At 51.8% G+C, this 26,467-nt stretch overlaps 2 protein-coding genes across 15 annotated transcripts in view; one reads left to right on the top strand and one right to left on the bottom strand.

Moving 5' to 3' along the window:
• MAP1A (microtubule associated protein 1A) overlaps window positions 1–20,223 on the top strand; it is a 36,431-nt gene extending 16,208 nt beyond the window's left edge. For all 4 annotated transcript variants that reach the window (XM_083587159.1, XM_083587160.1, XM_083587161.1 and 1 more), the window contains 5 exons: window positions 4,652–4,734; window positions 5,308–5,448; window positions 6,022–14,338; window positions 16,829–17,061; window positions 17,586–20,223. In XM_083587159.1, coding sequence (XP_083443285.1) covers window positions 4,652–4,734; window positions 5,308–5,448; window positions 6,022–14,338; window positions 16,829–17,061; window positions 17,586–17,741 — 8,930 coding nt within the window. In that variant the 3' untranslated portion in view covers window positions 17,742–20,223. The remainder of the gene's footprint in view (window positions 1–4,651; window positions 4,735–5,307; window positions 5,449–6,021; window positions 14,339–16,828; window positions 17,062–17,585) is intronic.
• A 2,207-nt stretch (window positions 20,224–22,430) lies between these two features.
• Window positions 22,431–26,467, bottom strand: part of PPIP5K1 (diphosphoinositol pentakisphosphate kinase 1) — a 29,057-nt gene continuing 25,020 nt past the window's right edge. For all 11 annotated transcript variants that reach the window (XM_083587173.1, XM_083587175.1, XM_083587167.1 and 8 more), the window contains 3 exons: window positions 24,884–25,027; window positions 24,180–24,290; window positions 22,431–23,643 (listed from right to left, as the gene is read on the bottom strand). In XM_083587173.1, the coding sequence (XP_083443299.1) occupies window positions 23,096–23,643; window positions 24,180–24,290; window positions 24,884–25,027 (803 nt within the window). In that variant the 3' untranslated portion in view covers window positions 22,431–23,095. The remainder of the gene's footprint in view (window positions 23,644–24,179; window positions 24,291–24,883; window positions 25,028–26,467) is intronic.

Here is a 26,467-nt window from a genome sequence, read left to right as displayed (position 1 = left end):
TCTCTCCCTCTCCCTCTCCCTCTCCCAACACACACACTGCTTACCCTTTTCTTAAACTAAAAAGATTTAGAGGGCTGACATTATTAAACATGACTACCTAGTTTATTCATCTCAATGGATCACTTTGGCAGAACACCCCCTAAACTATGTCACCTTTCTTTATAGGAGAGTTGTGCCAACCCCTTCTCTCCTTCGTTCGGGTTGCCCATTTCTGCACCTTTTCCAGCTCTCCAATGGCCTTTTTGAGGTACAGAAACCAGAACGGCACACAATATTCCAAGTCATTACAATATAGGGAGATTTCCCCCCCCCCCACACACTTTCCTAAAGATCCCTCAAAAGGAATTCACCATATGCAATTGGCCCACTGATCTCACCTGAGCAAAGCTGCTCCTGGACATCGCCAGGACCTGGACATCTGTGTCCAAGGCTGGATCCAGGAGCATTCCTAGCTGCAAACCTGAGCTTTCAAGGGGGATGCAGCTTCAGCCAAGGCAGACTGAATCCCCATTCCCTGAGCTGCCATTCTGTGACTAGGAAAACATCTGTCTTGTTGGGATTAAGCATCATTTTGTTAGCCCTTTTCTGATCCAATGCTAACTGCAAATGCTAATGTAGGAGTTGGGGGCGGGGAATGGATTTAGATGGGAAGGAAATATAGAGTTGTGTGTCACCCACATATCAGTAGCATCAAATCCCCAAAGCTTGCATGACTTCTCTGAGCAGTTTATTAATGAACAAGTTAAAAAAATCTAGTCCAGGTGCAGCCCCTCCTTTAGGATGAGAATTGTTCAAATGCAAGGAGATGAGTCAGATGAGGACTGCAGGAGTTGAGTGGCTCCATCTACAAAAACATTACCTGAAGGCTCACTAGGTCACCCACCTTGTGTCTGCACTCCCTCCTCTGTGTTGGGTGCCTCTCACCCACCACAGTCAGAGATTCCTAGGCATTTGGGGGTGGGTGTCTCTTGCTTTCTAGTTCTCTTTGACCCATCAGCTGCTGACAGGTCATCCTACAGGTAGGTCTAGTTGCCGTGAAGTGCTGCAAAGGCAGGCCACCACCAGCAGATTCAGAAAGGGAGTGGACATCTTCCTGGAAAAAGAGTAGGGGCTCATCAGTTGAGCCCCACAGGTTTCTGGGCAGTGCCAAGAAGCAAATGGACAATGGCAAAATTGCCCCCCTCCAGGGCCAAACTCTCTCTTTTTTTTCACATGGTCGGCCAAATCCCAGCAGCTATCAGAATGGTATGCAGGAATCCAGAACAGATGATGGCTTTGTGCTTTGTCTGGCCCTGCTGGAGCCATTGGCCTGGCACACAAGGAAAGGAGTTCCTGCCCACTCGCAGGGCCAAGGGTTTTCTCCTTGCCCAGCTTCTAGTCTGCCCCCTCTCCAAAGGGCCAGAGTGGAACCCTCCCCCATTTGCATGGGTGTTTGAAGGCAGAAGTAGAGGTGGGGCTGGGATTTTCTTGCAATAAATTTAACTATGGGCAGGGAGGATGCAAAGAACTCCCAGCCACAGTCCAGAGCTCTAGCGCCATCTAACGTTTTGATCTGGTCCACCATGTCTCAAGGGCCAGGCAGGGTATTGAGGAGATGTCAGATTTCCAGTTCCCTTAGATTTCTTTAGATCAGTTGATCAAACTCTCCCAAGGGACCCCTGTGTAGAGCATGTCATAGTAGATGAATAGACTGCTGTAATGCACTCCATGTGGGGCTTGCCTATAGAGACTTCACATGAAACCGAATGCATGTGGAGGAGAGCATTAAAAAAGCATAGAAGAAGCCTGGACTTTCCCTGACCCATAGGTTTGGACCCTGTTTTATGGGTATGAACCCCCTAAATTTCTGCTTGATTTACTTTTATAGGTGTTTAGACTGTCTTATTGGCTGTATTTTAGTTTTTATATTGTATATAACGTACACTATTTAGAGATTTTTGAAATATTAAGTAGTTTAGAATTACTTTTTTAAAAATATAAATAAATAAGTCACCACTACTACATACCAGATGCCTTTAGCTCTGATTTGCTTCTGGGCTCAATTTAAAATGCTAATCTGGACCTTTCCATCCCTAAATGGTTTGAATGTTGGTTTTATTTGATGGACCACCTGCATATGAAGCTGCCTGGGCCCCAGAAGCCTTCCTTGCAGGCTCATGGCCAGATACAGCAGGCTAACAGGCATTAGAGATGAGGCCTTTTTAGGAGCGGCTCCGGATCTTTGGAATTCTTGCTCAGAAGAAGTCTGCATGGCCACATCTTTGTTCATTTTAAAATGAGACTTTAAAACTTACTTGTTTCAGATTGCATTCTGTTAGAAGTGTGGTGAGGTGGGTTTTACCCTGCTGCTGTTTTTAGTTTTTGTAACTGGATTCTTTCATTTATATTTTAAAAACTGTTTTATGGTTTAAAGATCTTTTGCAAGCTGCCTGGAAGAGCTTTGGCCTGAAAGGTGTTGCAGGGGAGCTTTACATAGACAGCCTTGAAACCAGGTTGTGAGGCATTTACAGCTTCCTCTGCCCACTGGGGCATTGAGAACGTAGTTTGGTCCACATCTGTAAGCAGGCCAAATTATTTGCATTTGTCAGATGGAATGCTTGGCCTGCAAGAAGAGAGTACAAGCGGAAAGGAGAGATGGGCTGCAAGCTGCAGGTACCAGGAGATTATGAAAGCAGCCAGGAGTTCTGCAGAGGCCTCTGGAATCTGCTAGGGAGGGGAGATGGGGTGGGGGGTGGGAAGGCCAGCAAACAAGAGGCTGCCATCTCCTGGACACCTGTCCTTGACCCAGTGGCTTCTCCACGCCCCTGCCTGGCCTGCCTCCTTCCCCTGCCCACTTCTTGCAATATCAACTGCGAGCAGAGGAAATCCTCTGATGCAAGCAGAATACTAAGCAGCCAAGCTTTGTTTTCCTGGGAGAGATTACTGACATGAATTGCTGCAGCAGCAGCCAGCAGCTGGGCAGGCCCACAGAGGGTTGGAGGCAGGCAGGGTGCTCTCTGGTGGCCAGCTTTGTCCTTGAAGGCTTAGTCTGAAGCTGGTGCAGGTGACCAGGCACAGAGGCCAAGGCCAACCAGAAACGCTCCCTGCTGGGCTTCAGTGGGAGAGGACCAGTAGCAGTGTGGTGAGCATCCTCCTCTGCGGTGCCTGCAATCCATTAAATACTGCAGGTTCAGTGGCAAGACACCCACACCCCTCCCACCGCTTTCTGGGTCCCTTGGGATTGGGAACAGAAGAAAGTTAAGTGGGGGTGGGGGGAACCATTGCTCAGCAAATGTATGTTGACAAGAGGTTTTGCATCCTCTTTGCAAGGCAAGTGAGGGTGCATTCCCAAGAGACCCTGAAAGGAAGGAGGAAGGGGATGCAGTAGAGGGAGAGAGGGAGATGGTTTCCTAAGCAGGGGCCTTTGGGGAGAAGTGGTCCTCAGCTTTGGCCTGGCTCAACCTCCTTGTTTAGTGGCTCGGAGGAACGTTTGTATATCCATTCACTTCTTAATGAGTTCCTGGGTTGCTAGTCACACAGTGCTGGGCAAAGCAGCCTCATGCTTCCAGTGAGCATGACTCATTTTTTCCAGAGCTTGACCCTAGAGAATGAAAGGTGTGCTTGATTTTTGTCATAAAAGCATTTCCAGAACACCCTTCCTCCTTTCAAAATCCTCTGTCCATCTTCATCTATAGAGAAATACGGAGAGCTGGAAGGGCCAGGGAGGGGAGGGGAGTTGAGCAGCTCATGGCTTCAGCTCAGTCCTTGGAGCCCAGAGCAGCTGCTGTACGATGGATGCCAAGCAGGAACAGCTGCTGTAGTGCAAAATCCTGGGCGCGCGCGCACACACACACACACACCCATACACACACACTGTGTGTCTGTCTGTTTTTTTTTAATGGATGCATTTTAAATTGGCCACAGAGCTCAACCCATGGAGTGTTTTACAACTCAGCAGCAGGAGCCCAGGCTCCCAGGGAAAGTATTGGGTTGGGCAGCTCATCTCTTTTGCAAGGATCACTGCAGGCTCATGAGGAACCCTCACCACACGCGCGCACACACACACACATACACACTGCTCATTTCCCAAACTCACAACTGCCTGCACAATTCTGAGGAGCGGGGAAGGGCTGCCCAAAGCTAGAGCATTTGCAAGATCCATGCTATGGGCATGTTTATGTCTTGCTCATTGAACATCCAAACACATCTGCATATCCAGCAGTGCTGGAAGAAGCTTCCTCATCAGCACACGTCTCAAAGTTGCAGGGCTCCAGAGCAGCCTTTCAGCCCTAAAGCAAATCACTTTCCGTCCCAATGAAAGCTGAAGTCAGCCCCCCAAATGGTTAGCATAAACTGTGCAGAGCAATACTGCCTGTGCCAAAATGTATTGGTCTAGTTTGGTTTTCATTTGTTGTTTGAAGCCACTCACCAAGGAATCTTCCTGCAGCTTCCCTGGGGTGGGAGTTCAAAAGTAGCTGGTCTGGGCTACTGTACTGGAGGTCACTTCCCCCAGGAACAGGGCAGGGAAAGCTGAAGCCAGCTTGGAAACTGCCAGCCTTTCCAGCTTCTCCTGGATAGCCACAATGGCCTGGTTCTGAAGGCAGTTGTTTTGCCCTTGGGCTCTGACTATGAGCACTTGTTTTGAACATAGCCTTTTCTACTGTCTCCCTAGGTCAGAGGACCCTCCACCACCAGAGCGAGGACCTGGACACAGTCATCCTAGTAAACCCTGATGAACAGAGCACTGTGTCAGAGGTAAAGCTCTGGGGTTCCTGCCTACCTGGGGTCAATGTAACCAATGGAATTACACCTCTAAGAGTTGCTACAGTGGCATGGTGCAAAAGTTGCCCGCTTCTTGACTTTGGGGGCAAACCAGCTACAAATCCCTTGTGAAACCATCCTCCTGCCCCGTCAGGATAAATATTTATGAAGGGGAGTAGATAAAGGCCTTAAAACAAAGACCCTCCTGCAAAGCCCTGTACTCGGGACTGCACCCAGTTCCCTCCCCCACTTCTAGGGACCTGGCTGCCTTCCTGCTTTTTCTCTCTGCCTGCAGCTAAATTTGACTGCACAGATTATCCTGACCAGGTGTGGGGGGTATTTGGGTTCCCTGCCATCCCTCCTGTGACCTTGCTTGGGGCATGGCTGGGATATTATGGGGCTGTGTCTAGAGCCCAGACTCAAGCATGTTTAGCCAAGCTGCCTCTCAATGGGGCTGCCTCTCCAAGCTCATTCATCAGACACGGCCGTTGGCATTATCTGAGTGAGGGCAGCATTTCTGCAAGTCCAAAACTCAGGAGCTGAAACTGTCTCTCCTGCTGCAAACAGGTTCGTTCCTTGATATGTGACCCTTCTGCCTACAAGCTGCTAGTGCTCTGTGGACAGAGCACAGACCAAGAAGGAGATTTGATCCTGCAGGCTGGGACCTTCACCTACCAGAAATTTGCTGAGATCCTTGCAGATCCAGAGGTAAATTGGGTGGGTGGGGAATCTGGGATTTGTATGTGTAGGCATCTGGCTGACATAGGTGGCTTTGGAGGCCATCCTCAGGCTGTTGTCTTTTTAGTCCTAGCTTAAGTCTTATTTCACAGCTTGTCTTGGAAAATCCTTTGCCTAAGATTAACACCCCGCGGTGTCATGGGGACTGAGTTTGGGACCACCTTAAATGAGGATTGCTGCTACTACTGTTGTACACGTTACAAATCTTCCCAGGCATTCAGGATGTGTTACCAGTACTTTATTCACCATGCATTCCAACTCCTGGCTTATTGTAGGCTTGGGAAACACTCAATTTCCTGCAGAGGCCCCTTTCAGATTACTAGTCTCCAGAGTAACATATTTCCAGGATGCTATTATTGATACATCTGGTGGACACTTCTGGCCACCCAAGAACAATAGTTAGTTACATAGGTTGACTGGTAGGTTTCCAGTTCTAGTTAAAGGTTGAGCTTGCATGGATTTGACTAAAAAAGACATTTTGGGGTTTTTTGTCAAGGACCTTTTGTGGTGCTTCTGACTATTGCCTGCTTCTGACTCTTGTAGGTTGCCCAGCTTCTCAGCAACACAGATCCAGCTTCCAAGGCCTCCCTGACTGTGTCGTGCTTGGGAGAGGGAGATTGGAGCAACCTAGGACACCCCCGATTCCAGGACCTTCTCAGTCTGAGACTGAACCCTGACCCAGTTCTGCCAGAGATGGATGGGATCTCTGAATTTGCCGAGTATGTCTCTGAGACAGTGGATGTCCCATCTCCCTTTGACCTCTTGGAACCCCCAACCTCAGGGGGCTTCCTCAAGCTGTCCAAGCCCTGCTGCTACATCTTCCCTGGAGGGAGGGGGGATTCAGCACTCTTTGCCGTCAATGGGTTCAACATCCTGGTGGATGGCGGTTCAGAGAGGAAGTCCTGTTTCTGGAAGCTGGTGCGGCACCTGGACAGAATTGACTCTGTTCTCCTGACCCACATTGGGGCCGATAACCTCCCTGGCATCAATGGTCTCTTGCAGAGGAAGATCGCTGAGCAGGACGAGGAGCAGTCTCAGGGCTCCACCAACTACAGTGACTGGATGAAGAATCTCATCTCCCCTGAGCTTGGGGTGGTTTTCTTCAATGTCCCTGAGAAGCTCAAAATGCCCGAGTCTTCCATGAAGGCCAAGAGAAGCATTGAGGAGGCTAGCCTGACCCTGCAGTACCTCAACAGGCTGGGCGTGAAGCCAGAGCCCCTGTACAGGGTAGTCAGCAACACAATTGAGCCCATCACCTTGTTCCACAAAATGGGTGTTGGGAAACTGGACATGTATGTCTTGAACCCAGTCAAGGAGAGCAAGGAGATGCAGTTCCTCATGCAGAAGTGGGCTGGGAACAGCAAGGCCAAGACGGGCATCATTCTGGCCAATGGGAAGGAAGGGGAGATCTCTGTACCCTACCTGACCTCCATCACCGCCTTGGTTGTGTGGCTCCCAGCAAGTCCAACGGAAAAAATAGTGCGAGTTTTGTTCCCTGGGAATGCACCACAAAACAAGATTTTGGAAGGGCTTGAGAAACTCAGGCACTTGGATTTCCTGAAGTATCCTGTTGCTACGCAGAAGGAAATTGCCTCTGGCCTTCCCACCCTGGCACTCAAGCAGACCAAGATCAAGCAGAGGACAGACAGCAAGGAGAGCCTCAAGTCTTCTAAGCCGGCAGCTGCCAAGGCAGGTGGTGAGGAGGGAGCAAAGGAGGTGAAGGCCGAGGTCCTCAAAGAGGCCAAGACAGAGAAGAAGGCCAAGGAGCCACTGGAAAAGCCCCCCAAGGCAGAGAAAGTAAGAATGGACTCCAGCGATGCCCTCAAAGCAGAGAAAAGGAAACACAACAAAGACAAAATGGGCAAGAAGCACCTCAAGGAGAAAGTGTCTAAGCTGGAGGAGAAAAGGGACAAGGAGAAGAAAGAGATCAAGAAAGAGAGGAAGGAGATTAAGAAAGATGATGGGAAGAAAGAGGAAAGGAAGGAGTCAAAGAAAGAAGAGAAAAAGAAGGAAACCAAGCCAGAGCTGAAAAAGATTTCAAAGCCAGACTTGAAGTCATTCACCCCTGAAGTGAGGAAGACTTTGTACAAGGCAAAAGCTCCTGGTCGGATCAAAGCGGAGAAAGCTCGCAGCAAAGCTGAGAAGGACGCTGCCCATGGAGAGCCAAAGAAGGCCTTGCCTGTGCCCAAGAAGCCACCAAGCCAGCCCCCAGAACCAGCAGGCGTGGCTGAGCACAGGCTGGTCTTGTCTTCCCCAGAGGACCTCACCAAGGACTTTGAGGAGCTTAAGGCTGAAAAGCAGGCCGGGCTTCCAGAGGCACCTGGTCCTGCAGAAGGAGAGGCAGGAAAGCAGGGGCTTAGTGATGTGGCTGCTCAGGAGACAGACCTGATCCCAGAAGGAGTCAGTGGCCCAGACTCCTGGTCCCAAGGTGCAACAGAGGAGGAAACGGGCAAGGAGGGGGGAGGGGAAATGCCCAAAAGACCTGATGAGAGAGCAGCCGCCTTGGGGGAGCCCCTTGAAAGAACAGCAGAAGTCTCCGGAAAAGAAGCAGGAGAGAGAGATATCATGCAGGCTTCCGGTGACTACTCAGAAGACAAATATTCTGCTTTGGAAATGAAGTGGATGGAGACACAGGCAGAGAGGCAAATGGACAGGAGAGACAAGGGATTGGAACAGACAGAGCTGGAAGGGACTGAACAGCCCCTTGCAGAGGCCAAAAGGGAAGAGGCAGAGAAAAGTGAGCCTTCTCTCTTCCAGCAGCCAGAAGGTCCCCTCTTTCCCTCCAGAGGGAAGGAAAAAGAGGCCAAGGAGGAAAGCAGACTGCCTGGGAAGCAAAGAATGGGCAAGGGGGAGGAAGAGGAATCCTGCCTGGGCAGCGCTCCAGCCCCACTTGGAGAACACATCTCCTACATCCAGGATGAGACCATCCCTGGCTACTCAGAGACAGAGCAGACCATCTCCGATGAAGAGATCCACGATGAGCAGGAGGAGAGGCTGCCCCAGCTCAAGACAGATATTAGCTCCTCTGACATTGCGGTGCCAGACCAGACCGGCTCCTTTGAAGCTATCCACGGGATCCAGGCCATGGCAGCTGCTGGCCAAGACCCTGCAGTCCTTGCCTACCCCACCAACATTGTGGCTGCCCCCTTGGCAGAAGAGGAGCATGTTTCTTCAGCAACATCCATCACAGAGTGTGACAAGCTCTCCTCTTTCGCCACCTCTGTTGCAGAGGACCAGTCTGTTGCCTCAATAACAGCACCACAGACAGAGGATACTGGCAAAAGCTCCTTGCTGCTGGATACAGTGAACAGCATTCCTTCCTCTAGAACAGAGGCTACCCAAGGTCTGGACTATGTTCCCTCCGCTGGCACCATTTCTCCCACATCTTCACTAGAGGAGGACAAAGGCTTCAAGTCTCCACCTCCAGAAGACTTCCGTATACAAGCAGAAGGTGAGAGAAGGCTTGAGGCCTGCAAAAAGGGCCTGCAGCAGCAACAGGAACCAGAACAGGAGGAGGAGGAAGAGGAGGAGGAGGAAGAAGATGAGACACCAAATATTGAGAAGCCTTGGAGAGCGCAGGGTCATTATGATGCACCTTTGTTTTCTCAGCAAGGGCCCCTGGGAGATGATTTAACAGGAGTGCCAATGGAAGGATCCCAAGAGGCCATGCTGATACTCGACGGAGAAGCCCAGTTGCTGCAGGTAGTTGCAGGCTCTGGTGAGGCTGAAGAGCGGTGCATGAGCCCTGATGACAGCACAGTCAAGATGGCATCTCCCACCCAGTCGGGCCCCACCAGCGCTGGGCACACACCTTTCCACCAGTCCCCTGTAGAGGAGAAATCGGACACTGTGGAGGCTGAGCTGTTTGACAAGTCTTCTGAGGCCCCTGTGAAATGGGATGAAGAAAGAAGTCCCAGCAAAGCCACTGAGATCTCCAGGGCTTTTGAAGGAGAGGTCGCTGCTACTGAGGGGCTCTTTTCTGGGGGGAAAGAGGCATCAACTCTCCTTCAGGACAAGCCTGTCCCAGAAAGTGTGACTGTATCAGAATCTGCACCTGTCCAGGGTGAGGATCGGAGACTGCCTCTTGAGAAAGAGGAGCTGGCCATCAGCTTCTACCACAAGCAAGAGACCCTGGACATTTCTGACCTTTATCCTCTCACCAAAGACACACTTCTAGAGCCCAAGGAGGGCTCTCCATTGAAGGGAGCAGACACTACTGAGGAAGCCTCCCAGGAAAGCATGAAGTGTCCTGCCCATGAGATGCTCTTCTCTGCAGCTGAAATTCCTCCTCCAGAAGGGTGGGAGGAACTTTCCGATAGAGCTTTTGGTGAGAGTTCTTCACAAGCGCCCACAAAACCGCTTTCACCAGAGGAAGCAAAGGTGTTCCCATTTATTGAAGACACTCCTGGGAAAGCAAAATATTCAGATGATATTGCCATGGAAAAATTGCCAGAAGATGGGAATGCCCTACATTTCACAGAGCGCAGCTTAGGCCAAGAGGGACTCCCTGCAGTTGCTATCAAATACACTTCCCCAGAAGGCAGCGACATTTCTGTGAGCCTTAGTGAAGAAACCTCTTTGCACTTGTTCACAGGAGAGAGGTCTCAACCTGATGCTCAGTCTCTGTCTACAAAAGAGGTCCCTGCTGAGAAGTCCTCATCAGACGTGTTCACAGAACAATTCTCTCCTGAAATGAGCTACCAGGCATACACAGAGCAGAGCCCTTTTGGAAGCAAAACATCTGAAGCTTTGGCCAAAGACAATTCGCTTAGTTCCTTTTCATTCCACGGGAAGGATCCATTCCAAGACAGTCATGCCACCCTCACGATGTCTTCTGCAGACACTATTATGGAAGATGCCAGAGCCGTATCCTTAGCTGAAAAAGAGCCCATCAAAGAACCATCTCCAAGACCTTCCCCCAAAGAAAGTCCAGGTTCAAAGTCTTCAAGCTTCACAGAACCAAGCCCAGTTCTAGAGAAGGAGCCCTCGCAAGTCTCCTCTGAGGAGATGGGGCCTCGTCGGTTGCTGGAAGAGGAGCAGGATACTGAAGAGGAGGAGGAGGAAGAAGAGGAGGAATCTCCAGAAATGGAAGATATTTATCTGAAAGACACAAACTCTGAGAAGAAAGTGTGGTTTCCAGAGGAGATGAAGGAAGTGCCATGCAAAGAGCAAAAGCCAAAGTATGGGAAAGAAAGAGGGGAATGTACCTTCTTGGATGAGGAAGTAGAAAAACATGAAACAAAGGCTCCTCCTCCTCCCATGACTGAAGAGGGAGTGATTTCTCACTCTGTGGCAGAGTCTGAAGATGACATTTCTGGACTGGCCATGAAAGACATTTGGGACTCAGGATACAGGCACTTCCACGAAAACGTTGCCACTTTGAAGCAAGACACACCTCCTGAGAATCGCTTTCCCCATGTGAGTGACAAGGTTGTGGCCCAGCAGATGCCAGAAACATCATCTGACCAAACACAGGCATTTTCACAAGCAGCTGCTGAACACAGTGCCATGGACACAAAGGAATCCAAGATGCCTGGCTCCAAAAGCCCCCCATCTCCTGGGCTAGAAAGTGTGTCGACATCCGGCCTGGAATGGGCCATACTGTCCCCTCCACACCAGGTCAAGATTCCACCTACAACAGGGTGGAGGGAGGAGTCCCCCCCTGAGCAAGCTGAGGAGGAAGTGGCCACAGAGCCATGGTCCAGCTCTGTGGTGGAGCTTCCTGCTTTGGAAGAGAGAGAAGCATCTGCACCAGAGCAGCGAAAGTCCCCTGCAGTAGACCAAAGTGTGCCCACACTCCAATCAGGAACCACAGAGAGGAGATCAGAGGGTGATGATGTCTACAAAAGCAAGTGGGATCCCAAAGAGATGCAGGACAGAGAGCAGGAGGCTGAGGTGGAATCTCACACTTGCTCAGAGGAAAGCCAAAAGGAGCAGGTAGTGAGGGCAGCTCTGCTGAGTCCAGTAGGATCCCAGGAAGACAGGGCCCCTGCAGTTGTGGAGCCAGGGAAGAGTGAGTCCACCCACCTTGGAGGAAGTGGAGACCTCGCAACCCCTTTGAAGGACACAATCTCCATTGACCAAGCAGAGCATCACTCCTGGTTCAGCACCACAGACTCTCCCAGTCAGTCTGCGCTCTGTGAACCCAAAGTTGACACTCTTGGGAAAGGGGAAGAGAGAGAAGCAACTCCTTACCCTCATGAGAAGACTTTCCATTATGCAGATATCTATGAGAATGTTGTCATGTCTAGCATTGGCCACTTTGGAAAAGATGTGGGTCTCAAGATAGGGACAACCCTTTACCCCATCTCCTCCAAGGAAGAAGAGTCTTGCCTCTACACTCCTACTGAGAAAGAGCTCTCGTCTCCAGTTTCCCCAAAGGACAAAGCAGAGCCCTCTTTTGAGTATGCAGAGGTCCATGCCCAGGGCCATCCTCTTCAGATAGCAGAGAAGACCAGTGTACCACAGAGCTTGGCAGCCCAGGACGACCCACAGCCTGATGAGAGCCTTGCAGACTCTTCACCTCTTCTGCCAGGAAGTCTGGTGAGCTCCCTGCCTGCAGCCTCTCTGGGGGACAAAGGCTTTACCTCCCACACTGATGTGGCAGGCGCGCTGAAGCAGGAGGAGACAGCTCTTTACATTGAAGGTGCCCACCCTCCAGATGCAAACATCAGCCAGGAGCAAAGGTCTCCTTCTCCCAAGCACTCCCTGCCCAAGGATATGTACTATGAGCAAGCCAGAAGGGGAGAAGAGAGCGCCAGCGACTCAGAGCTGGAGAAGGGGGCCAAGGAGAAGTCTGAAAAGGAATCCAAGCACCCAGGGGAGCCCCCTTCAGCTCTGAAGCCAGCCAGCGAGAGGGAAGAGGAACCCTATGCAGACATTTCGGGATTGGAGAAGGAGGACCGTCTGTCAGCGACATGGCAAGGAGCATCCTATGGTGCATTGTTGGGAGAGGAGAGTCAGACAGAGAGAAGAGCCTTGAAGGCTGAGGATGTTGCTGCCTATGGCAGCCTTGCAGGTCCAGAAAGGGAGGAGTGGGCCTCAAGCAAGCCATGCTCCAAAAAGGAGGAGGAGGAGGAAGAAGAGGAGGAGGAGGAGGAAGAGGAAGAGGCCTCCATAGGGAAAGGCTTTGGTGATACTGACTCCAAAGGCTTCTGCTTTGGTTCTGCTGCTAAAGAGAAGGACCCTCCAAAGGGCCCAGCGCTGCTGACGAAAGGGCTGGATTGCTCTTCCTCGGGCTTTGAACTCTCTTCCCTGGGCATGCACCAGCCTTCCATCCTGTTCCGACATGAAGCACATTTCTCGTCCCACTTACGGGACAAATCCCTCGCTTTTGGCATCCCTGATTCTGACCCCTTTGAAAAGGGCAAGAGAGATGAATACTTGGAGGTATCCAAAAAGGTTTCTAGTGAGGATTCATCGTTCCCAGCAGGAGGAGGGAAGCTTCTCTCTGGGGCACCCCAAGAGCAGCAGCTGCACAGGGAGTCATCTAGCTCTCCTGAGGAAACCTTATTGAGGGCCTCCATCTCAACACATCCAGCAGTCAGTGAGAGCCCCTTGTTCCCCCCCTATCGAGGAACAGCTGCTGGGCCAGATGCCCAGAGAGCACAGCAACCCACGTCCCCACAGCTTCCAGCAGGTTCTGCAAAGATGTTTTCAGGTGAAATGGGAGGAGATGCCTCTGCCAGCTTGGGCCTGCCCTCTCTGCCCACTCAGCAGTCTGAGTCCAGCTGCACAGTTAGCTGCACACAGCAGCCCCCAAGCCCTGGAGAGTGGCCAGCAGCCACTCCCCTCCCTGACATCCTGGCTGTTTCCCCCCACTGCCAGCAGGAGGCAGCTGCCACTGCCAACGGGCCCACAGAGGTGAGCCTCAGCCCCCTTGCTTTCCATGGTGGGCCACATCTCACAGGGGCAACAAGGAGTGAGGAGGAGGAGGAGGAAGAAGACGAAGATGAGAAGGAGGATGATGAGAAGGAGGACTGTGAGAGACAAAGCCGTCCCTCTTCCTTGTTGAGCTGTGAGCCGGCTTTCCCGCCCTTCTTTCCAGATGCCCAGCATGGCAGCCAAGCAGAGGATCATGGTGACGCCTCCCATGAGTTGGAGCCATCTCTGGGTGCCACCTCAGAGTACGGGCAGAGGTTCTCGTGTGAGTATAAGCAAAGGAAGGGAGAGCTGTCCCCATCGTTCATCAATCCCAGTCCTCAGGATTCATCAGAGGAGAGTGAATGTTCCCAGGCTGAAGGTCACCCTTCTGTGAAAGGAAGGCCACACTCCATCCCTGGTGGCCATAGGCAACCCCCTGCCACAGCAGAAGAAACTCCTCCCACCTCCGCAAGTGACTCTGGCACCTCCCAATCTGACTCGGATGTCCCTCCAGAAACAGAGGAGTGCCCCTCCATCACAGCCGACGCGGCCATGGACTCCGACGAAGATGCCGATTTCCTCCCAGTGGACAAAGCTGTGGGCAGCTCTCATCACAGCAGCAGCACAAGAGCTGGTCATGACCCCCCACCCATCACCCTGGTGGACCCCCATCCTCACCCTCCACACCCAGATGTCTGCATGATGGACCCCGAGGTGCTGCTCAATGATCAGAACATGAGCAGGCCTGACAAAATATCCAAGAAGGATCTGAAGGAGAAAAACAAAGGGGTGAGGAAGCCGCTGGGCAAGCCCAAGTCCTCTTCCCCTGCCCGGAAGCCTGAGAAATGGTCCCCGACCCCCTTGAAGCAACAGCCACCAGACCGGCCTCCAAAGCCAGCACTGGCCAAGAGAGAGAAGCCCCTGAAGGCCCATGGAGAAGAGACGGGTCCCCCCAACCCTGGCAAGAACCTTGTCAACGGCGTCAAAACCAGCCCAGGTAAGACTGAACAGAGGCCTGGCCTTCTTGGCAGGAATTGTGGGGGCGTCTGTGCTGTCACCTCTGGTTGTCCAGCCATTTGTCTTCTGCCCAAAGTCGGGGAGACTTTCCCAGAACCAGGATGTGCTGCTTCTGCTCCCTGATTTAGGGTCAAAGATTGCCAGAAGCACTTCCTGTGGATTTAATCTTGGGCATGAATGACAAATCAGGCCTACCTTTTCCTGATGGAAAATACACTGTCTCCAGTTCTGAAACTCTGCACTCTGGTGTGGCTATTACCAAGTACATTATTATGAGGGGGAATCTCTCTGGAGGGATCTCAGGCAGAGATGCAAAGGGATCACCAGCCAGGTGATCCTCCACTGTCAAAGGTGCTAGGTTCTTGAGACCCAGTTGCTGCAAACTGCAAGCAGGGAGAATCCTGCTGTTGTGCTCATGTTCTGCTTGGAGGCTTCTTCCCTTTGGGGCTTTTGCTTGGCCAAGGGGAGAACAGAGTGCTGGACTGTGATGAACTTCCTCTGGCCTGACCCTACTGCTGCTACAGGTTTCTTCTTAGGCAGTAATTCAGACTGCGGAGCTCTGTCTTGGGCCCTATAATAGTCTGCCTTTCTATAAATGCATTGGACAAAGGACGGAATCTCAGAAAACCCTAGAAGGCAGGGCCAGGCTTGTTTGTGTGGAGGGGGGAGGGAGGCCTCTTCACTTGCTCCAATGAGTCGGAAGCTGATCCTTTCCTCCACCAGCAGGAGGTGCTATACTGGAAGTGGAAGGTGGTTCTTGGGCTCCCAGTAGAACACCTCTTTGCAGAACTGGGCAGAGTGGGCTGTGATTGCATAGGGAGGACCGAAGTCATGCCTTCAGGCTGTTGTTGGGCCCCAGTCACACTTCCAAAGGTAAAGGGCAGTGAGAGCTGTCCAATGGCATCTGGGGGGGGGGGGCAACAATTTGGCCACTATTGCATGATCAGCTTCTCCCAGTGAATTCCAGTTTGCTTTTCTCTTAGCTTCTCCTGGCTCCTTGACTTTTCCATTCTAAAGAGAGGAGCTGAAGTGGGCCAGTTGTGGGATGTGAAGAAATGTTAAGAATGATGTTATGTGAGAGATCCCTAGTTGGGGCATTTTCATCTGGAGAAATACAAAGAAATCAAGAAAAGATAATTGTGGTAGGAGTGTATGCCCCAAATAATAATAAATCTGAATTTTACAGGAAATTGGAAGAGAAGCTTTGGGAACTTGAGAATGGAAAGATAATTTTGATGGGAGATTTTAATGGAGTTATATCTATTGAAATGGATAGAACCCAGAGAGGGGGGAAATCAAACTCAGGCAGACTACCATTATTGTTTTTTCAGCTGACATATAATCTTAATTTATTTGATACTTGGAGACTGAAGCATCCCACTGAAAAGGATATTACCTATTTTTCCAAAGATAAAAAATCGGGAGGAAGAATAGATGCAATTTGGGCCTCGAAAAAAATTGACCTTGAGTCTGGTAAAAGCAGAGATTTTGAACAAATCTCTCACAGATTATAATCCAGTTACTATACACATAAAATTCAAAAAACATACGAGGGAGGTAGAGGATGAATGACGAGATATGGAGAGATGAGCAAAAGGTGAATAAAATGAGGGAATTGTTGAAGGAATTTTTCGAAATTAACAAGAGACAAGGGACAGATAGGAAAATCATTTGGGATACCAGTAAAGGCTATATGAGAGGAATTGGAATACAACAAATGGTGAGAATAAGGAAGGGTAAAGAAAATGATATTGTGGAAATAAATAAACAGATAAGGAAGAATGAAAAAGAATTGTTGAAAAATCCAAAACAAGAGAGTATAATCCAAAATATTAAAATTCTACAATCCCAATTAACTAATTTAATAAAGAGGTGGAAAATAATATTAAATGGACAAAACAAAGGTACTGCATTTTTCACTCTATAAGACGCACCTAGTTTTTGGAGGATGAAAACAAGGGAAAAAAATATTCTGAATCCCAGAAGCCAGAACAGCAAGAGGGATTGCTGACAGATAACTGACAGATATAATAAGACACAAACTAAAAAGTGTTGTGAAAAAGGAATGGGAGTGCCTAAACAAATACCTTAAAAGACAAGGTTCGAGGACAGAAACCTGGCCGAGTCTGGAATAACCTTGTGAAGTGAAAGGATAAGAAAGAGGGAGGTGCTGTGGGATTGGTGGAAGTCAATGTTTGTTTTCCTTTTTAGTGTTTATACTATTAATTTGTAAGTTTTGGATTTGTTTTTCATATGTTTGTTTTTGTGTTTTGTGTATTGTTATTTTTCATTTTCTGTTTCTTGTTGTGTGGAAAATATTAATAAAATTTACTATTTTTTAAAATAAGAACAATGTTATGCGAGAGATCCCTAGTTGGGGCATTTTCACCAGGAGCTGATGGGCTGGCAACCACCCTGCCCAGTTGCCACCAGCTGGTTTAATATCCCCTCCCTCTTCTCTCTCCCTAAGTCTCCAGTAACCCCAAAAGCAGCTCCTCTGTGCCCCCTGGGCCCCCCATCTATGTGGACCTGGCTTACATCCCCAATCACTGCAGTGGGAAGAACACGGACCAGGAATTCTTCAAGAGGGTCCGGGCCTCCTACTACGTCATGAGCGGCAACGACCCAGGCAGCGGGGAGCCCAGTCGTGCAGTGTTGGACGCCCTCCTGGAAGGGAAGGCCCAGTGGGGGGAGAACCTGCAGGTATGGGCTGGGCTGGCTTCTCTGTGGAGCCAGTGGGGGGAGGAGAGGGCGAGAGTTTGAAGCATGCCTAAGGGCTACAGCAGAGCATTACTCTGCATGGAGAGCTTGCTTTCTCTGCAAAGTATGACTTCTCAGTGCAACAAGAACTGTTCACTTGAAGGGAAAGTGCCTAAGTCAGTCCTGGCCCTATGCCCACCAGGCAAGCCAGTGTTCAGCTACTGCTTGGTCTCATCTGGCCAGGAAGGCATTGTCTCCATTGGCCCACCCAGCCACCTCTGCTTGGCCTAGAATAATTCTGAGCCAAGTCCAAAGAGGGAGGCCCACTCACCTCCATCAGATCTGCTCTAGCTGCTGGAAAAATTAGCTCCAGCCTGCTCCCTTGACCCACCCTGCAGCAAACCACCTTCTGCCTCTGCAAGGGATGCTCTATTAGCCAGAGGTAGCTGCCTCGTTTCCTGCCCCTGCTGTGATTGGCCAGAGCACCAGGGAAACCCCTTCCCAGCCTGTCTCTTGTGCTTCCTCAGGTGACTCTCATCCCAACACACGACACGGAAGTGACGCGGGAATGGTACCAACAGACCCACGAGAAGCAGCAGGAGCTAAGCATCATGGTCCTGGCCAGCAGCAGCACAGTGGTGATGCAGGATGAGTCCTTTCCTGCATGCAAGATCGAGTTCTGAGGCCCCCCTGGCTGCAGCAGCGCATCTCATCCGTCCATCCGCCTTCCCCACCCCCCCACCATGCAGCACTGGGAGATCCATCTGCTCACAGCGCAAGTCTCCTTCCTGTCCCAAACGTGGTCTGGATTTGCTGGGCACATGCTGCCTGCACATGGCTCTTGTTTGCCACCATGCCCAGGACGTGTCCAGCATGCCTGGATGTGTGTGGAGTGGAGGGACCCTCTTGGGAGCTGCTTCACTTTTCCAGATTTATTTTGATGCCTCCGTCATTGCTGTAAAATAATTGAGCTGCTTTGATGCTGCTTGCGAAAGCGCTGCCCCCTCCCTCCCCGCTTCCTTGCCTGAGGGCTCTTCTGCAGGGTCAGACCTCCAGAACTCTGTCCGACTTAGCCCACGGGGTAGCTTCAGATGGAAGCAGCACAAGAGACCAGTGAAAAGGAGGATGAGAGCAGGAAGAGAAGGAGAGACACCATTCCTCAGCCTCTCAGGTGTGAAGTGAGAACTGAGCTGGGAGGAGGAGGAGGAGATGATGACACAGAAAAGTGGAAACCGGCTTGCTTGCCCCCCAACACTCTGCCAAAGCTGTGCTGGAAAAAGAATCCAGCCTGGCGCACCAAGGAGTACATTGCAGAGAAGCCCTTCAGCTCTGCAGTCAGAAAATGCCAAATACTGCATCTTCAGCAGTGCCAGAGGTGAAGCTGGCCCCTGCCAAGTGACTCTGCCCTTTGGAGGAGGATCATGTTTATAAAGTCCCAGTATTTCCCTGTGAGCAAAATGGTGGCTAGAAGGGGGGAAATTGGGGTAGGTGGGTGGGGACTGGATCCCTCTGGGGATGGAGCTGGCACTGCTGCACATACAAGGACACCCTTTCCTCCCGTTTGCTAGAACTGAGGGCCAAGTCAAGTGAAGGGGGTGTTTGCAGGCTCTTCCTCCAGCTCCCCACATGCACTGCCATTCTCCTCGCAGCTACTGCAGATAGCATTAGAGGCCCTTCAAGCTGTCAGCAGCCACAGTGAGGACCCCCGTTTTCGTCCTCTGTGCTGCTGGCAAAGCCAGGGCTGATGGCCCAGCACATTGTAGCCATGGGGAGGGAGGGGGCAGAGCACACTTGGGAAGTCACAAATCATGGGTGTGACGCTTTGGGCAAGCTCTGAAAAAGCCTTACAGAGTCTTTGGGTGTGGCTCTTCATCTAGGAAAGAATGTGCTCAGCCCTCTTAGCTGGTCTAAATTGTTCCTGCCATCAGACTGGCAAAAAGGGAAAAAGGAAAAGAAAAAGTGGAGCTGGGGAGAATCCCATAGGAACTATTTTTCTGGTCACTGTCTATATATTTATTTTGGGTTTATTTGGGTTGTAATTGGAACTGACCTTTTATTGGAACTGTGTATGCTATTTTGTGTGAGTGTGTGTGTGTGTGTATTTAAAATATTTTTACTGTGAGCTGCCATCACCACACTGAAGGCTTCTGGGTTTCAGGGCACAGGGTAAACATCACATTTCTAAATGCAGTAAGCTTGACAGATGATAGACAAGCCCCTGCCCCCCTGCCTTCCCCCTGGCATTTGGTTCTGCAGCCTCCAGGGGCTCAGTTCCATGCTCCAGCTCCCTGCCCTGCAGGAAGGGGCCCAGCAAGCCCAATTGTTGCTTTCCTGTTGAGCTTATCCATTGTGGTTTGGGTCTTGGACTTGCCCTCATGGCTTGTGATGAGGCAGCAGCCAGAGACCAGTGCCTACAAGCCATGTATGCTCAGGCCCAGCAGCAGAGGTGGTGGGTCCCTGGGCCTGGACAGACAAGCTGCTGCGCTAACCCACCTATGAATGTGTCTATCTTAAAACTTGAAGCAGGGGCCAGTGGGATTTAGACCCACTGCTCCATCAGAGGAGAAAGTACTTCTTCCCCCACATCCCTCCCCGCCCCATGGTTACTCAATGATCTGCTCTCCACAACCCCAATTTCCCCACCCAACCAGCTTGAGTCCTTCCTCAAAATTTGTAGTTTTGAAGCTGGCTTCAGCATCTCCCTTCTTCACGTTCTACGGCAAACCTTGTAAAAACTGCTGTTTATAATGCACCCAGACTGAGCTCCATTAGCAATCCCACCACCACCCACCCAGAGGGACCGTTGGGGAGCCCAGGAAAGAAATGACGAGAAAGACATTGAGCTCCTGCTTCTGCTTGTTCCTGCATGGGGGCCCCAGCACGCAATTCCTCCTCTGCTGCGTCATGCTCATGGGGACCTTTCTCAAAGGCAGCAGCGGCGAGAAGGACTTCTAGGCCAGCTCCCGTTGCTACTGAATGTTGTATAAATAGAGCCCAGTGCTCCCCCCGCCATCCTCCTCTCCTCCATGTTATGTACAATCCAAGGTCCTGAGTTTCCTCTTCCCCCTCCCCTCGCATTTCTGTGTGCAACTCTCTGTAATTCTAATGATTGTAAATGGAGGGGCCTGCACTAACCAATAAAGCCACATTAACTGCGACTCAGAAGGGGCTCCTGTCCTGCTTCCACTGACTGATGCACTGGCAAAGCGCCCAGCCCTGGTCCTCCACCCACCACCGAGGTCTCTTCCAGCCTTTTGGAGCTGGGCTTCTGTTCCTCCACCAGCATCCATGACCCAGTGTCTCCCCGGCCCAATGGCACTGAGCTCCATAGGTCAAGGGAAGAAGAGCTGCTCTGTTCCCTCAAAGCCCCTCTGGGGGCATTCCAGAGCAGCTGCCTGCCTGCCTGCCTGCCTGCCTGGGCCTTGCTCCTGCTGCTTCCCTCGCCCCACACAGCAGAGGCCTAAAGGGGTTAGGGGAGGGCAGGCCAAAAAGTTTATCTCCTTTTTGCTTGGTGGGGAATGAACAGAACAACCTGCTTTGTTGTCCACATACCTTTTGTTCAAAACGGCATTTCCAGAAAACTGCTCAGGTTTGTTGTTTGCAGCAGAGGAACAAGGATTTGGCCTCTGTCTGTGTAACATTCCTCATGAGCTATAGAATCATAGAATCTTAAGTCGGAAGGTATCCAAGGGTCACCTAGTCCAGAGCAAAAGAATCCAGAAGAGAATAGCACCCTAGAAAACAACTGGTTTCCCTTGTAGGTATGGAACACCAACAAAGAGTGCAAGAGCAGAGCAACCTCCTAGCTGGGCCACCAACACAGGCCCAGACAGTTGGGAGACCCTCAAGGTGAGGCAAAGAGCTGCCTCCTGCAACTGTGGTTGTTGAATCCCACCTCTGAACCTGTGAAATTCTGTATCCCCATCACAACCGATTATGTGCAATCTCTTCCTCTCACCTATCCCGAATCTAGTCCAGTCCATTTCATTAATTGCCTTCCCCCTCCAAACTAAAGAGTCACCAATATTTGTCTTTCCTTGCATGAAGGTGTTTCAACTCGGTGGGGTAGATCAGAACTGCACACAGTATTCCATATGTATTTCCTTGATAACCATGGCAGCATGCATAGTTTTTGTTCTGTTCTTTGCATATCAATTTACATTTACATTGGGCAGCATTTGCCATTTTCTTGTCCATTCAGCAAACCTGGAGAGAACCATTTAGGATGCTGCACAATATAGTTTGGTTTTTATATACCCACACACACTAAAAAAAAAAAAAAAACCCACACCAAAACGGCATCTAAGGTGGCTGCTCCTTCCAACCTCCAGAGGGAGAAGTTAAAAAGCACCAGCATCAATCCAGGTCCTTGCCTTGTAGGAGTTGGGGGAGGAGAGAATCCCTCCCCTCTGAGAATTGCAGTTTTATTCCTACTCTCCGCTTTGTGTTGTTTAACCAGTTCCTGACCTATAAAGAAGAGCTGTCCTCTCACCCCAAGGCTGCTAAATTTGCTCAGGAGCCTTTGGCAAGCGTCTGTTAAAGCCTTACTGAAAATACAAGTATGCAGGATCCATGTGTTTGTTGACACAGTCAGAAGAACTCCAAAAGTCTAGCAAGGCCAGATTTGTTCGTCCATATTGGGGTAGTCAATTTAGTGCCCCCCCATGTTGTTCAACTGGAAGAACTCCCAACATCCCAGATGGGTCAGGCAGCCATGGAGCCAAAGGGAGTTGGCATCCAAAAATATCTGTATGGGAGCGTGTTGGCTCCCCTTGTTCTATATGACGCTTTGTAATTTTCACTCCAAAAACATGTTCCACCAACCACCCAGAACAGATGTTGCGATGGTGGCCAAGCTGTTCTCCTCTTTGAGCAAAATGCCCCTGCCTCAGGAAAGGCTGCTTCCTTCTCACACAAACAGACCTCCAAGGGTTTTCAGACACCCTCCTTTTGTGTCTCTGATGTCCTGCAGCTTCTCTTAGCAGTTATATAGCCCTTGCTGGAAACGGCAGGAGGAAACAGTGCTCTAGTGCTCAGGTCCTGCTTGCAAGCTTTCCACTGGGGCACTTGGTTGGCTACTGTGAGAACAAGATGCTGGACTAGATGGGCTTCCGCTGGCCTGAGCTAGCAGGTGCATTTTAAGTCCTTTCTAGTGCAGCTGCTAATTCTGCCTACGGAATCCCCTCTATACTGTGCAGCAAGAAGGCCTCTCAATGTGCAGGACAGCTGTGCTTCAGGAATTCTTGCCAGCTTAGCCCTGTTCTGTGCAGCCGCCTCCTCCTCTTCCTGGACCCCCCAAGCTGCCCCTGCACAAAGGCACACCAAGAGACCCCCGAGAGGCTCCCTCCAAAGAGACACACACAAGCCACCCGTCTTGGGAGTGTCGGCGTTTTACTCCACGCACAAAATGCAGCACAAGGAGGACTCCAGGGGACGGCTGTACAATCCCTCGCAAGAGAAACACAGACACATCTGAACCACGGACGACACATGCCTGGCCATGGAGCGGGGGTGGGGGAGTGGGGACCTCCAGCAGCCCCCTCCACCTGCCAGCACGAATAATATATTAAATATTTACTCTGTACTGTACACCATTTGGCATCTCATCCACGTGTTTCTAAGAAAACCTGATTTTTCCAAAGCAGCTTTGTACCCCGGCAATGGCCAGCAGGACTGGAGGACCTCCCCCCCACTGAGAGCCTCCCACCCCCACCACTGCCGCCAGCAAGGAAGACCTCTTCAGTTTTCACACTCAGACTGCCAGGGGGACACCACTTGGGAGGGGTGTCTCTTCAAGTTTTCCCCCTCTCTGCGCAGCTGCAGCCAGACACTTTGGAGAAAGAAGGCCATCCTGGCTGGGCCAGTGAGGCTCATGTCCCAGAAGTGGGGAACAGCCCCAACTTCTGCTGGTACAGAGCCCATCCCCGCCAGGTGGACTCCGAGCAAGACGGGGCCCCTGGCTCAGGCAGACAGCCTCCTGGAGGGGCAAGAAAGGTTCCCACTTGGCCAGCCTCAGTTGGCAGCAGGCCTCTCCTGCCTAAGTGCTGTCCCCAACTGGGAGAAAGGGACTGAGCAGGGCCTCCTCCCAGGTGGCCTCTCCTGAGCCAGTTTCCGCTGCTGCCGCCTCCTCTTCCTCCTCCTCCTCTGCCAGGTCCAGCTCCCTCCGTCCTTCACTTGCTTGCCCTTCCCTTGCACCTCTGCTGCTCCCGACTTCCAGCAGCTCCAGTGCTGCGGGCAGCTGCTCACTCTCTTCCCCCACCACCACAGCCGCCACCTCCTCTTCCTCCTGGGGTGAGGCAGCCTCCTCCCCTCCCTCAAGTCCCTTCTGCAGTAAGGTTGTGGCCACCTGCCCGCCAGGCTCTGTCTCCTCCTTCTCCTCCTGCGCTGAGGCTTCCCTGGCAAGGTTCTGTTCTTCTCCCTTCTCCCTTAAGGCTCCGTTGTTGCCCGGCTGACTCCCCTCCATGGGCCCTGCCAGCCGCTCCTTGCTGGTCTGAGAGACGAAGCTGAAACGGGGGCAGCTCTCCACAGAGGAGGTGGGCGATGAAGGGCCTGCGCTGGAGACGGTGCTGGAGGGGCCGCTGCTGTCTGCAAGGGAATCAGAACGAGGTGGTCACTGGGGAGGGGGGATGAGGTGCTAAGAATTCTTCCGCCCCCCAAGCTCCTTGCAAACCCCTTCCTTGGCACCGTCACAGCTTTGGGCACAAGGCCTGGCAACAATGTCAGGAGGATCCCAGGGCAGCATCTAATAGTAGCCACACAATCCAGGCGGGGTGGGGGTGCATATTGCCCCAAGCAAAGTTAGGTTAGGGTCCCATCCTGTGCAGCCCGCAGGTTAGATCTGCTGGCCTTGCCCCCTCCCACTAGAGAAGTGCTGCCCTAGCCAACTCCAAGCGCCAGGAAGGTCTGGGCTCTGGCCCCCTGGCAACCAGCCCAGTCTACCTAGCTGCTGCTGCTGCCACCCCCAGCCCCCGCTCCTTCTGTTCCCATTGGCTGAGATTCCTCCTGCTGGCACAAAGCCCAACCCAAAGGCCTGCAATGTCCCCTCGGGCAGCCTTGCCTTCTGTTCCTCCAAGTCTATTCCATCAAACTGCCCCTCCCTCCCAAGCCCCGTGCCTACTTACACCAGGGGGGCTTGTCTGAGCGGGGGCGCAGAGGCAGAGAAGAGGAGAGAATCTGCTGCGGCGTCAAGTCCTCGCCTGGCCCCTGGCTCTCCATCAGGGAGTCCAAGAGCGCTGCAGGACAGAGGAGGAGGACAACACTGTGAGCCCCCTGGCAAGGGCCTGCTTCTAGGCACCAACCCTTCTGCCCACCCCCACCTTGGAGTCAAAGATGCCCCTTGCGCAGGCTAACCTTTGAGGGGCCTGGGGTTTTCCTGGTGACCAGGAAGGCACTTCTGTCAAAGCCCCCAGGTGTTCCCCCAGCCCAGGCCAGCCCCCACACTTCTCCTATTTTAGCCAAATTCTGCTCATCTGTCACATGCTTCTCAGTAAACATAAATGTCTTCTTCACTCCCAAGCTTTCTTTAGCTGATTAAGGGCTTCTCTCCTATATCCTGCAGTTCCTTAGTTCACGCAGCTGCAATACCAAGACACCAAAGGGTCTCCGTGTTGAGATGGGGTGCCATTTCGGTGGTGACACCCCAGAAAACAGGTATTCCATTTCTGTGTGCAGTGAAATGTGTTGCTTCTACACAGCTGGGCAAAGCTGCTTTGGAAAACATGGGTGCTGCCCTGCGGGAAGCCCTGGAGCAGAAGGGGGCTCAGTTTGAGGGGGTGGTCACCCGGGACCCCAGCACAGCGCCCAACCTGCCTGCCTCTGATGGTACCTGGGGCAGCTCCTGGGTGGGGAGTGCTGGTGCTGCAGGTCCTGGAGACGGCCGTCAGGAAGCTGTTGACCTGGCGCAGGGAGAGCGAGTTGTGCAGGGTCTCCAAGGGGTAGATGCTGGGCACCATGGAGCAGCCTTCAAAGCCTGTAGGCAGAGCAGACCCCCCACCCAGCGTCAAGGACCTCTGCAGAGGAGAAAACCCAGTGATGGCTGCCTCCCCACCAGACGCCCAAAATAAGCCCCAACATCCCCCTCGAGCCACAGGCATGGAGCCCCCAAAACACACCAAAGAGCAGGCCAGACCCAGCCCAGCATCTCAGAAGCAAAAGCACGCAGGGGCTGGGAGGAAAACCTGGAGCTCACCTAGCCCACCTTCCCGCTGCCTGGCTGCTGCTCCTCCCTGTCCCTGGGGAAGGGAAAGCCCTTCCTTGGCACCTGGAGCCCTGAACAGACCCCCAAAGGCTCTTCTCGGCTTGCCTAGGGAGCTGTTAGAGGTGATGCGACAAACTTCAAAACCAGTTTGCCCAAGGACTCTAGTGGTGCACCGTAACTGGTCCTGGTGATGGCAGCCCCAGCCTCCCCAACCTTTGGGCAGCCATTCTCAGTCTCCAGTTCTGTGTTACCCCTGCTGGGTGAACTGGCATTTCTAACCCTGGAGCTATTCCAGCAGATGGGAGAGGGAGAGCGTTAGGGTTAGGGATATACTGTCCAACCTCAGCTCCCTGCCTCCTGGTTCCCATGGAAGGGAAGGATGCAGCCCCTGCCCCTGCCCCCACCACTCTGTTTCTGAAATGTCCCATCAACATTCTTTTCTTATAAAGCAATTTTAGAGCAGATCACCGCTTTGTTCTCCACACAACAGACACACACACTTGGTTCCTTGCTCCCTTTCCAGTATCGCCCCCTACCCCCACCCTAGAGGACCTGTGCTTCTATGCAGCCTGCGCCCCACACAGAGCCTGCTCCAAGCTGGGAGAAAAGCTTGGCCAGGAAGGGATAAGAAGGGCAGAGGGGTTGGGCCTGAACAGTGTTCGAAACTCCCATTGTTCTAGGCGCATTTTGTGACAGGGAATTTCATTAGCACAAGCAGTTCTGAGCTCTGGGTGCAGTACTGTGCCTAAGAGTTCAGATTAAAACTGCAGACTGGAAGGAAAGGAGGACCTTTTTCTGCATCCCCACTTCCAGCTACTCTCTGAAGACTGGAGAAGAAACCCTATTAAGAATATTAAGGGGGTGGGCAGGGGAAGGACTAGACCAGGGGTCTGCAACCTTTAAGACAAAAAGAGCCACTTGGACCGAAGAAAAAAAAACTGGGAGCCGCAAAACCATTGCGACATTTAAAACAGTGGGGAGTGTCGGGTCACACAATGCGCCTCCTCCCCTCGCTAGTATCCGCCTCGGAGCCGCGGCAAAGGTGTAAAAGAGCCACATGCGGCTCCGGAGCCGCGGGTTGCTGACCCCTGGACTAGAGCATGTCAAAAATGAACATAATATTTTAGCTGCAGTTCATTCTTTTTCAGCTTTGCATTCTTGTTATTGAAAAAATGCACCTAGTCCTAGACATTCCATTGTTGTGCCCTTAAC

Source organism: Podarcis filfolensis (assembly GCF_964270895.1).
Source record: "Podarcis filfolensis genome assembly, chromosome: 14".
Lineage (NCBI taxonomy): Eukaryota > Metazoa > Chordata > Lepidosauria > Squamata > Lacertidae > Podarcis > Podarcis filfolensis.
This window is presented reverse-complemented; position numbering and strand designations above follow the sequence as displayed.